This window comes from Rhipicephalus microplus, chromosome 1 (genome assembly GCF_043290135.1).
Source record: "Rhipicephalus microplus isolate Deutch F79 chromosome 1, USDA_Rmic, whole genome shotgun sequence".
Taxonomy (NCBI): Eukaryota; Metazoa; Arthropoda; class Arachnida; order Ixodida; family Ixodidae; genus Rhipicephalus; species Rhipicephalus microplus.
This window is the reverse complement of record NC_134700.1, coordinates 99,517,875-99,530,853: the sequence shown is the minus strand read 5'-3', so window position 1 is coordinate 99,530,853 and position 12,979 is coordinate 99,517,875. Positions and strand designations below refer to the sequence as shown.

Genomic DNA, 12,979 nt, shown 5'->3' with positions numbered 1-12,979 from the left:
ACTGGAGAACTGAAGCGAAAACGCAAAAGTGGCTGGAGAACCATGTCCTGCCCATCGAAAATGTTCACATTCGTTCTGCCCCTCGTACATGCCACCGCCGCCATCAAAGCTTGAAAATTCATTTTATTTTGCCCGTTTCCTGAGCATTGAGGTTTGTATCGAGTTGAGAAGAAACCGTTCACACCTTTACGAATGTTCTTTCAGATGACACGCCAACAGAAACAAAACAAGCAGATGCAGCGGCGGTGACCGATTCAGCTGGCAGTGGTAAAGCGAGGGCATGCCGACTCCCTGCTCCTACACCTTTTTCTACTTCCAATGTTTTCAGCGATCGTAATCCAGACCAAGCTCTTGATGAATGCGTCCTTGTCAAGGCCGTGAGCTCTGACCTGCTGCACGGGTAGATACACCACTAACGCCTTTGCCACCATGTTGAATTAGCGGCTGGCATGGTGGCTGGTTGTTTACATCACGTGGTTTGAGAGCTAGAGCAGCGAGTGTGGCCAAAGTCATGAAGCAAAAAGGCAATTTGCTATCGCATGGCCGGAAAATTGGTCTCCGTCTAATTTTTTCGCGTTGGCCTCGCGCCGTGTTTTTTCCGGGCACTAAAGTGAGGAAAATTCCAGCGAGTTTTGCCGCATTCACTACCTTCGAGGGTAAGAGTGAACGGGCCTTTCTCTTACAGAAAAGCCGTGTTGCACAGCTGGCGTGCAGAGGTCAATCACGCATTTGTATCATCCGCAGTGACTGGGGAAACTGTTCCTATAACACCGAATAAAGGCATATTTTATCTACTGTAATTCATTGAAAACAACCTTAAAATTGGTATCATGAAATTCACATCAACCATAATCTTGTCATCAAGATTCTACTGTATATCACATATACAAAGAAAAATGGGCATATTCGTTATGACCATATTAACCTGAACAACATTTCAAAAAAATGAAACAAGGCCTGTGCGAATGCCATTCTTTTTGCTTCAAAGGTAGTGGAAACAAATTTGAATAGTAGCACGATTTGACTTTGGGTAGAATGCAAGTGATAGCCTATAAAATATGTTACGCTATAAAATTTGCTATATGAGCCTGTAAGTCGATACAACAAACTTGTAAACTAAAAAAAAGTTAATCGGTGTGAGGGTAATATCATTTAAAATTGAAGTGGGGCTTTGCAGCAGTGCAAATCATCCCTGGATAAGTGTTTTTAAGGCTTAGCACTACTTCACTACAGCAAAACCACATTTACAGGGGTGTTACATGTGAATACACATTTGAATAGATACTTTCACGGTTTGCCACCATTCCACTGCAGTGAAACTACCATTCAAAAATGCCACATGTGGACTATTATGCCCCTACAGTTCAACTCCGCTACAACGAACGCCACTTCAACGAAATTTACACTACAATGAAAAATTTAAGATTCCCCGTCAGCAGCCTATAGGAGTCAATGCATAAATATTGTCGCTACAATGAACACTTTTTTTTCGATCGTCCCGCTTCAACAAAATTTTACAAAGCAATTCCACGCTCATGTACTAATTGCTATGCATTAAGCCCAATCTTTAACATTTTGATCCATTTTCAGAGCCTGAAAATGCGTCGACGAAGTCTAAAACACACGTTGGCACCACCAGAAACCGCTGCTATACCGCCGCTGTTCAGCAAGCACTGGGTGCCGCCATTGCTCGATAGTGATGGCGATGAGACTGCCCTGCTTTTGTTTTGCCACTGGCTTACTTTTGAGCCACAGACGATCCGAAGCTGAAACTCAATTATGATGGCTAGAATTGGGAGGTGACGCCAGCGCCCGCATATTCGCCGAGCGCGCGCAATCCTCCTTTTCAAGCGCCGCCGCGACTGTTACCACGGCGCTGCTGTCGGCATAGTGATGCGGGCGGGCGAAGCACGCGCTCCGCATTCTCTCGTTGGCTCGCCTCTGGGCTCGCTGGTTCGCCTCTGAAAGTGTGTTGGGGCGTGTTCTCGCGTTGTTGTCTCGCTTTTGGCAAAATGCATTTAGCTGCTGACACGACAGTGTGAGTGCCGAGCTTAGGATGAACTCCAGCACTACGAAAGCGAGGCGACGCCACTGCTTCGCTCCTGGCTGCACGAGCGGCTGTGTGTCATCGAGGGAGCAAGGTCAGCGTGCTTCTCTCTTCTCTGTTCCCAAAGACCCTGCCCTCTTCGAAGCCTGGCGACGAGCCGTACCCCATGCCGACAAGTCGTTGGACGCGAAGTCGAGGCTCTGTGAGCTTCATTTCGACGAGCAGTTTATTGAACGTTTTTACACGAACGTGATAAACGGCGAAACTGTTCAGATTCCCCGAGAAAACCGGTGCTGAAATCTGACGCGGTGCCAACCATATTCCCAAATGTTCCTGCGTATCTTTCAAAGGAAGTGCCGAAGAAAAGGACGTCAAGAACATCCACTTGCGGCCTGCCATTGAAAATTCGACGTCAGGAACCAAACACGTCTGCTTGCGAGGAGACAGCTGGCTCGTACAGCACAGAAAGCGACAGTCACCAAGTACCTGTTCGGAATGTGCCTGCAATTCCTGACGGCCGCAAGTGTGGTCTTCCCAGCGCTTACTGGGCTCGACATCGAATTGCTGGAGCCGACAACGCCACGGTGTTTACAGTGTGTGCACTAGATCGTGAGAAGTTGACTTTTGTCAAGTATGTGCTAATAACATCAAATGAAAACAAACTTGAAGCGACAGCTTTTGTGCAAGCTACAAAAATAAAGACCCTTGACATTACCGACATCGAAATGGCAGAAGAGTTGCTTCCCGACGTCGACTCCATGATACTATGCAGTGGGTTTGGTGAAACTGGTGAATTTGGAGTAAATTTTAAGTACAAGGAGAAGACTTTTGATGACAGAACCTTCAGCTCATCTTGCCGTGGGGTTGCTCCAATGCCAAAAAAAGCCTGCCCACAATGCAAGCACCTCCGAAGGCTGCTCCTGAATCGAGAGTCTTACAGGCGAAGAAAAGGCAAAAATGTGGCCCAGTCCCAAAAGCTTTCATACAGGCTTAAGCTGCGAACAGCGCAAGCGAAAAGGAGTCGCCTGAATTTCCTGCAGGCTAAATCCCTCATCAAACAAATGAAAGAAAAGTGTTACAAGCTGCCACTCTAGCGTCGCCACCGCGAAGTCGGCGACGGGAATGACAGCAGGTTAGTTCGTTCCGTACGCAAGCAGAGACAGTGAAGAGATCAGAGACGTGAAAAAACAAAACAAACTTTACTCTAGTGATATAGCAGCACACGGGATCTAGTACAACACTTCAATACAACTAACAAAATACATCAACACTTGATACAACTAAAAAATACATATAAAAAAACAATAAATCAGCTTACGAGAGAGAACTATTACAAACTACACAAACTAACAACAATAGAACTACGGAGGAGAAAGTTCGAAGATATAAACAGGTGAAGGCATACGTGTGATGACCGGCAGCGTTGCGTCCCCAACGATCGGATGCGAGAAGTCGAAGAGAGTTCTGGCACGACTGCGATGTCGGCGGTGTTGCAACGCTGGTGGATCCGGGAGGCTAGTGCTTGCAGGTGACCTCAGGCAGGTTGAGCTAACTCGAGGCAAAGTCCCGATGTCTACGTTGCAGACGTTAATATCGCGTCACAAGTAGAAGAACGGCTAAGTTTAGGTGGCCAGCGGATACAGAGCCACACTAAAAACTTCTAGAAGAGATACTTGTTGATCTGTTTCTAAACCATGTTGGTCAGCGACTAGCCTGCCTAGCAGGGCAAAATCCTGCGCTTAAATCCCCCTCGTGTCCCCTCGCTCTCTTTCTTGGGGACAAGAGACCTCTACATGGGTCCAATCGTGCGCGTTTCATTGTTGGAAACTCCGCCCCAAAAAATATATTGCCCCCACCCCTTTTTAATTAGGAGAGGGCCCTCAACTAGCGAGAGTGACAACCTGTTGGGGTGCTGTCATACGGCTTGGCCACCAGAAGTTTTCCCGTGGGAACGATCAGACTGTTTGGCTCTCAGCCGGTGCGTCCCGTAGTCTAAACCTTGTTCGTGGTACATCGCGGCCTTCCACGACCCTGCAGACGCCGCCGTAGGTACAAAGGATCAAACGTCGGCGGCGACGTTCGAAGAAGAACACCCCATTCTGCACTTCCCGGCTCTCTTTCATGCGCCCGCAGTTCCCGCCGGTCAGCGGGGTAGTACGGCGCCCGTTAATTGCCGTGACGCAGGGGCCCCAAAAATGGCAGTCCGTGACATTGCGCCGGTCAGCGGGGTAGTACGCGCCCGTTAATTGCCGTGACGCAGGGTCGCAAAAATGGCAGTCCGTGACAAAAAGAATGCACAGAATGACTCTGCAGCATTTGAAGAAGTGGTGAAGGCCCTACCCATTAACAACAGCAACAAGTCAAGGCGTGCTTTACAGCGGCTAAAATAAAATCCACAAAACGAATGAAGTGTGAAAGTGAATGGGCTCTAGAGTGCCTAATTATGTCCATGAAAAGCCCACGCCTCTATGAGCACATACGCAAAAACAACATTATGGCGTTGCCTTCTCGAACATCACTATGTCGATATGTCAAACGTTACAGGAATGGGTTTGGCCTGAGCGAAAAAGTGTTTGCTTCTGTGGCGGAAAAAACAAAATCTATGGACTTGTTCCAGCACCATGGTGGGCTGTTAATTGATGAGATTAAGCTATCCGAACACTTGAGCTTGGGACTCGATGGCACTATCGAAGGTTTTGTGGACCTTGGGAAGTTCACACCAGAGAGTGAGCGCTCCGCAGCATGTGACCATGGCCTTGTAGTATTGTTCGTGCCTTTTACAGGCACGTGGCGCCAGATTATTGGGGTGTTCGCATCACGCAGCAATGTGAAATCCGAGACGTTAGGCAAAATAATCCTCGAAGCAGTAGTCATGTGCGAAAACGCCGGTCTGCATGTAGACTTTATCACCACTGATGGAGCTGTGTGGAACAGAAGCATATGGCACTCATTCGGCATACACGGTACGAAAGGAAACACAGTCTGTAGAAGGCAGCACCCTACAGACCCAGAACGTTTTCTGCACTTCATCTCGGTCTTCCCACACCTTCTTAAATGTGTGAGGAACACTTTTGTTCGGACGGGCGTGAAACTGCCAGAAGGCCATGCCAGTGTTGACGCTATTGACTGTGCCCGGAAGCTTGATGAACCGCATGACACGACTCTCAAAGCCATGCCTCATATTAGCGATTCGGTCGTGCATCTCAATGGCTTTGAGAAAATGAGGGTAAATTATGCAGTGCGGCTTTACAGTGACGAAGTCCTCAGAGGCCTTTTCTTGTACAATGCAACCATCGAAAAAAAGCATGGGAGCACAGCGGCGACAGTCAGCTTTGTGGAAAGAATGAGAAGGCTCATTGAGGCCATGACTTCAAGGTGCAGCTAATATGCACTTAAGCCTGGAGGGACACACGAGAAGTGCATTCAAAACTTCTTGACTTACCTGGATTATTGGGAAACAGATGCTGGCTCCAGAGGTTTTCTAAGCCGCAGTACAGCCGAGGGGCTTCGTGTTACCTTATCAAGCATGCTACACCTTCTCCGCTACCTGACGATGAAGTTGAACTTCAGATATATGATGACATGCCGCTTGAGTCAGGACCCCCTGGAGTAGCTGTTTGGAATCGTCCGACAAATGTCTAAAATGTCTAGATGCAATGATCACCCGACTGCCTCCCAGTTCTTAATCTCGATCAACACTTTGAGCTTCCAGAATTTGGCAAAACCACCGAAAGGAAGCAATGTGTCTTCTGGACTACTGAGAAGTCTGCTGGGAGCTGACCACGGAAAGGACCTCACTCCTCGGAGGAAGTTAGACGAGCTTCTTGACGTAGGAAACCTTGCTAAAGCACATGAAGTGCTCAATGAATACGGCCACAGCACCGAGCATGCAGACATGGTCGTGCAAAGCGGCGATGCCAGACTCATATTCTACATGGCTGGATATGTGGCAAAAAAAAGCGTTGCAAGCACCAAATGTGCAGAGTGCAGTCAGCAGCTCCTACAAGGCAAGACTGCTGTTGACCGAGGAGGCCTGCTGTACCCATCAGCCAAGCTCAATGAACTCGTGACCACTCTCGAGAACACCTTTACCCACTGCTTCAGTGTGATAGAAGTCAAACCTGACAGCATCATGGACTTGTTTTGCTAAGAAAGCTTACACTTGTTGGCTGCCCTGACCACAGCATGTCCCTCACAAACAAAATTATCAAGTTCTATGTTCTTACTAGGCTCCACTTTCATGTCATAGCTCAGAACAGCAAGCGAAACGCTAAGCAGGAAAGAATGAAGTTGCTGAAGCTTAGACCTGTGCTCTGAGTTTGATATTGTAACCTTAAGCTCTATTGGGTTTTTTTTTTTGCCGAGTGGAAAGTGATTGTATGCCTCTCATTACTTAGTGCCAAGCAATGCGCTGTCTGTGTGCAATGTTTCAATGTTTTTAACTACTCCCGAGAGTATGTAAATGTGCGTATTTTTTCATTATTTTATCCTGTATTCTATAATGCGCAATAGATATTACTAATAATATGATGTCCAATAAATATTTGTTTTATTTTCCTCCCCCAGAACTTGGGTAATATTTTTTTTTAAGAAAGCCGTCGCCTTGCACTCCAAAACACTGCAGGTATATGCGAACGAAAGCTTTTAGTTACGCAGATTTGACGTCACAGAAGTCTCGCAGCGGCAGCCAATTTCTTTTAATGCTTGAAATGGCATTCTATCAGCCATCGTCACAGTGAGTTATCTGAATTACCAATTTATCTTTAAAAGATTCGCGCGCTCAAGGCGCAGCGCGCGTAGCTAGCATCACCATTCCATCGACAGCGCCACCGCCGCGCAGCTCAAAACGAAGGAGCGGCTCCGAGCTCCCGTTGGCGTCACCTCCCAATTCTAGCCACCATAGCTCAGTCGCTCAGTTCATGGTTTCCTTCTCGCTGCTGTTGGGTGCATTTAAAAGTGTGGCAGCTTGGGCTAGTTGGTATAACATGACGATAGTTATAGGGCGAGAACAGAACAAAGACACAGAGACAAGTCCTTCGTGTCCTTCTTGTCTCTGTGTCGTCGTTCTGTTCTCGCGCTATATTTATTGTCATGCTGGGTACAACTGCGGCATGATGCTTTTTCCGATTCCGATGCTTATCATTATGTTTGCGCTTCGCCACTGTGGTAACTAATCAGAGTAGCTGCTCGTCCGCATTATAAAAAAAATCAGCTAGCCGCGAGTGATGGATGATAAGAATGGCATAGAATAATGCAAAAGTCGCTGCTCCACGATACCCTGCCTCCATCTCGGCATTGTCAGATAATTTTGACGACGCACAGCTGCTGGTGTTAACGTGTCAGTGGAACTGTTCGGTACGTTCACGAAAGCTGTTTTAGGCGTTGTTTCAGCATGCTTTTCACCATGGCCTCGCTATGCATGGGTGAGAATCATGTCGTGACGCTGCTGGGAAAGAATAGGAAGCAGCGGACATTTTTTTAATTTTGAGAATAAACGTTCCTTTGTTTTGCTAGCTCAGATCAGCAATACTTTTTTCTATTTCACTACAATAAAATTTTTTCTTCAGCAAAATTATTTTCACGCCCCGTCAGTTTCGTTGTAGTGGGGTTCGACAATATTTGTTCATTTTGAATAATTCAAAACTTTCAATAACTTAAATTCGATTCAAAGCGAATAATAATACTGCATTATTCCTTCAAATATTCGAAGCATTTCAACATTTGCACAAGCATAAGAAAGAGTGCAGTAAAACAATGCAAAAAAGTATACCACATTTTGCAATGCCTAATTTGCATTTCTGCATGACACAGCCTTTACATTTCTCAACTTTCATGGAGGAAATTATCTAAAGCAAACCTGTTCATAAGACATACCTTTTTGAATAAGTAAGCACAATGGAACACACTTATGTAAGCTCAAGCATTCATCATAAAATGCCGCATGCAAGAGCGACACTGAATTTTGGGAACATAACCCTTACAAGCGCAAAGTCCAGCAGCATAACACTTGGCACTAACACTTTTGTAACGCTGAAAAACTTATATTTTTTACACTCCAAAGGCCTGCATCAAAGGCCTCACTTTCTAATTCTCTATGAGAAGTTATGCTTTGTCTGGTAACATCCTCTCAACAGGTGTAACAAATGTGGCATGTGTAACACTCACCCTGCCCTTGCAGGCACCAAAGGAACACGTAGAGCAGGATGTCCTGCCATGGGAAGGTGATTGTGCCTTGAGCTGCCAGCATGTTGACTGCACACAAGTTAAACGAAAACACACTGTGTGCTGATCTAAGACCTCTTAACTTAGCTAACTAAAAAAAACATTAGGCAGACAAATAAAAGACCAACACGTACCCCCATGTGTAGAAACTTCGGGTCATGTCTATTCTATGTTCGGGCACATTGTGCCTACTAGCACTAGCGTTCAAGTGACATGTAAAGTTTGGTCACGTGTGGAGCATCTAAGTCGGTTGTTATAAGGCATCATTTTGCAGTGTTAGACATTGCATTTTGGTCGTTGGAAGCTATTATTTATAAGCAAGAGTGATTTTCTTGTTTGTTTTGAGTCAACTGTTCTTTAAGCTATACTGTGAAATCTGATGGCTTTCCACATCATTTAACGCGAAAGTGTTTTTTGCCGAGGTCCACCACAGCTCTGCTGACGTATTTCCGTCATGGATATAACTTAGTAAAATATATGCTAAGAGATTGTAAAGAAAAAGGTCAGCAGGAAAAGTTATCTCGTGTCGAACCAGCGACCTCTCCATCCTCAGCACGTGGCGCTAGCTACTACACCACTTAGCATAGCATACACTATCAAAAGTGCTAATGGCGATCAATTTATATACACCATATACCATTTGGCGGTTGTCAGAGCTCCGAAAGTTCAGCGCATTTTTGTCATCCATAGCAAGGTGGCACGATGAGCTCGCATCGGGTAGCGTTGGGCGCTGTGCCTCTCGCGTTTCGATGAGCGCCGCCTCCACAGAGCGTGGTCTCTCCTGTGCGCGCTTATAAGACTCGTGGTTCGGGAGAGCACAAAGGTCACTTCACTCTCTGCCGCCGCTATGTTTACGAAAGAGGCATGCTGCTCACACACGAAGAAGTAAGAGTTGCGACAGTGAGCTGTAAGTGCAGAGCTGTGACAGCTGTTGGTCCGCGCTCGTCCTGTGTATGTTCATTTCGTGCCTGCTTTCTGCATGAGGTACGCGCTGCAAGTTTCAAGCTGCTCACCATTCTTCGTGTGAGTTTGCAATTTGTTGCTGTAGCATTCATTCCTTCGCCCTTGTGGTGAAATAAAGCACAATAAATGTTCAACTACCTCTCTGAAGACACGCTTCACTTTCGTATTACACTGATTACTAAAAGGAAAAATCAGCCACGTTTTTATCAAACTTCACTGTCTTCATTACCTGCACACACAATAAATAAACAATGCACTAGCTTTAATGGGACCGGACCAGCCATTACAAACAGGTGACTTGCTTCTAAAGCAAACAGACGCAGCACACTGAAAATATAGTCATTTTTTTGGCCCACAGAAAATTTCCGCCTTCCATAGCATTTTCAAAGGAAACCTGGCACACATAGGTACCTTGGACAGCATATCAGTGGCAAACGTAGCCTTCAACATATTCATATATGGTTTTAAACATTGTGCCAGTACCCATCTTAGATAGCAGCCCCTTGCCCCATCGTCAACAATACTAAGTCTTTAGTCGTTGATAGGACTCCCTGCTACGTTTCGCACATTCCAGGAGCATTCGAATTTCCCAGATAGACAATCTTATGTGGTGCAGGTCACACACACGTAGACTGACATACTGTGAGCACTGTCATCTCCTTCACCCTTTGGCTCTATTGTTGGGCTGCTCTTCAGGTGGTTCTGGCTGCTTACACTAGTTGTATTCAAACTTATTGCGCTGTGTGACAGTTCCACTGAATAATGCTGGCTGCATGTTGCCACTTAGTTCTGTAACCACTGCAAGCCCAGCAGGCTATGCAACCACTGGCAAAACTCAGGTATAACAAAAACAAAGAACGAAGTGGCCAAAGATGTCAGGTGCTCTAAAAAGTTATGCAGACCGAGAGGTGCAATTTCGTTAAGCAATCTGAATGAATATGCGGTGTGCGTAACTATAAACGTGAAGTTTTTGCAGAAAGGCGAGGCAAGAAATAAGGTACAGACCAACTTGGCGGTTGAGCATGGGGATGAAGAGGTTGACGACTCGGCCCGACACGAGCAGCACAATGCAGAGCAGAACCACAAACTGCAACCAACGACTGCGCCGGGGCCATAGGAAGGGAAGCAGCAAACGCACTTTGTTCTTGAAGCCCCGGAATGCGCTACGGCTGGCACCTTCCTCATCCAAAAGCGGCTGCAACAGGCAAGGCAATAAAGCTGGCAGACAATGTAACAAAACTTTAATGGGGGATGAACTGTGCATGGTAAGATGTACCTCTGGCACCACATGAAGAGCTGACTAAAGAACTGTCAGTAACACAGTGCTGTTGCGAGGCAATATTTACACACCTGCTGACCGTCGCAAGACATGACCACGGCAGTCCCTGTTTTTACTTGATGTGCGCTCTTCTATACAAAATTTAGACAGCGGGACATGGACTACAGTACTCAAGAATTGAAGTTTGCCACAATACGGTGTAGTGGGCAAGCAGCCATGCCACCAATTATTTTGACTTTCGGTTTTAAAGCACATGTCGTGTTGTGTACCTAGATAGGTATTTTTGAAGGGACCTGAGTATGCTTATGACACAAAGAAGCAGTTTTCAGTACCAACTGCAATACTGGAGATTCCGATAAGCCCCATGCACACATTAAATAAACTTTATATTCAACACTTTCTCCTACATTTTTCTTCCCTTCAAGCAGAGGGGTTAGCCCATAATTTCTATCAACTGATGTTCTTATTGATTTAGTAGATAGTTCTGCAGAGACGATACAGGTATAGGCAGTGCATTATAATGCCGAAGGCTTAAAAACAGCCCGTACTATGGCAAAGAAAAAAATTACAAAAAGGGAAGGAAAAAGAGAAAGTTGGAGCTCTTTAGACAATTTTCTCGCTTCATGTAAACTACTAGAACAATTGCTGTTCGGAACTTATCATTAGATTATCATGCACAGCTGAGCCTTCATATTTGGTGACTACTTATGAACAGGGGGACCAGACAACCCGGACATTGTGGGGCTGTCCCACAATGGGCCTACCGTACAGCAGCCCACAAAACATATGAAAATCTCCAAGAATGCTTTGCATTACGCACTTTATAACTATTTCTCGGCAGCGCCTTGGGTTCAGCTGCCTGTGGCCGCCCTGTTTGAGGTTGTGTTAGCTGCAAGCCCTCAAAGCTTCTGAGAAAATCAGGCTGCTGCAGGGTTCATGTCGCGACGACTGCTTCTGCAGCACCAGCTACGTAAATATGACTTCAAGAAAGCACCAGGGAGGTATTGTATTTGTTAGGCAATTTATACGCAAGTATAAAAACTAGTGGTGTACGAATATTTAAATCTCAAATTGTTTGCTATTCAATTCGATTTGCAGTAAATTTCACTATTTAAACTATTCTAACTTCCCGAAAACAAATACAGTCAACGACCAACTGACATAGCCCCTTCAGATTTTCAATATGCTTCACTCCAACGCACCCTCGTATTGCGGCAAAGCTGCCTTTCAATCTTTGCTACTGTCGCAAGTGTATTGACTCAAGAAAGCGCTTGTCCCAACATAGAGATGATTGATGTGGCAGAGGTGCGGGCTCGATTGATGCTGTTTTAGACCTGAAATTTCGGCAGGAAGTACGAAAATCGAATGCCAAAGAGTTTTATCATTCAAAATTTCAGATGTTCTAATACATTGATGTCAGCTGAAATGAGGCAGACTTGTAACTCGGGACTCGAACTGAGTGCACCCTTGTCCACCTCATCTGTTGGGCTTCTACAAAAGTTGAAAGAGGAGAGGCTGAGGAAATCACACCTTTGCAATTCACATGTAAAGTGTAGTCGGCAACACTTCAGTTGCACCAAATGATGAACATAAATACAATTCGGCCTCTGCATTACCCTATTCTTGACAAGACAACTATGACACCCCACTTCCCCTGTCAGCACTTCTACAACATAGCCAAAAAAAAAAACACTGTCATGTAGCTGTCTTAGAAAAATATGCTTAGAAATCCTCTCCAACTTTTTTTCTCTGCAGCTTCACTTCAAAGTATTTTAAAAATATTCAAGAAATATTTGAAAAATATTCTATTCAATTCGCACACACTTCAATATTCGAATTCACTTCGTACCCAAAATTTTGATATTCGCAGAGTTCTAATAGAAACTAAGCCAAAGCCATTGAGTATATATTGATTTTCTAAGTTTTTGCTTTGATTTTGACAACTTTTTATGACAGAGCATATCAAACAGCATTGTTTGCACAGCTATGTTTTTAAACTTGAACTTGTATCAATTACTCAATTTCCCTGGGACAGAGATGAACATATATTGCAAGAGAGAAAATTTCTCTCTATCAGTTAAAAAAATAAATTATTGTAGTTAACTTCATACCAGTGCCCCCCCCCCCCCCCCCTCCAGGGTTAGTGTGCCTTGAATTTCGCTGCTAGGAAGGTAGGCACGTTACTCATAACCAAAGTGTTGGCATAAACAAACACTAATAAAGTGCTAGTCACATTAGAAAGCCAGTAGACACAGTGCGTGATGCCATGACAATACGATACCTGCGTCTCTTGAATGTGACCCCTTGAGTAGAGGAAGTAGTCTTGGGCACTTGGCACCGAGGGACCCTTGAGGCCAATGCCAAACACCAACAGAGAGAGGACGAAGCGTGCCGCAAAAAAGGCCACGTCGGCTATGTCCTTGCGCCTGGGAAAGAGCAAGGGTAGCACAGTCAGACACCGGTGTATA

The 12,979-nt window shown here is 45.4% G+C and overlaps 1 protein-coding gene across 1 annotated transcript in view; it reads right to left on the bottom strand.

The window, feature by feature from the left end:
- Positions 1–12,979, bottom strand: part of Hmt-1 (ABC transporter ATP-binding protein/permease Hmt-1) — a 119,884-nt gene that overhangs the window by 73,630 nt on the left and 33,275 nt on the right. The window contains exons 4-6 of the mRNA XM_075886251.1: positions 12,793–12,937; positions 10,238–10,427; positions 8,213–8,299 (exon numbers count right to left, since the gene is read on the bottom strand). Coding sequence (XP_075742366.1) covers positions 8,213–8,299; positions 10,238–10,427; positions 12,793–12,937 — 422 coding nt within the window. The remainder of the gene's footprint in view (positions 1–8,212; positions 8,300–10,237; positions 10,428–12,792; positions 12,938–12,979) is intronic.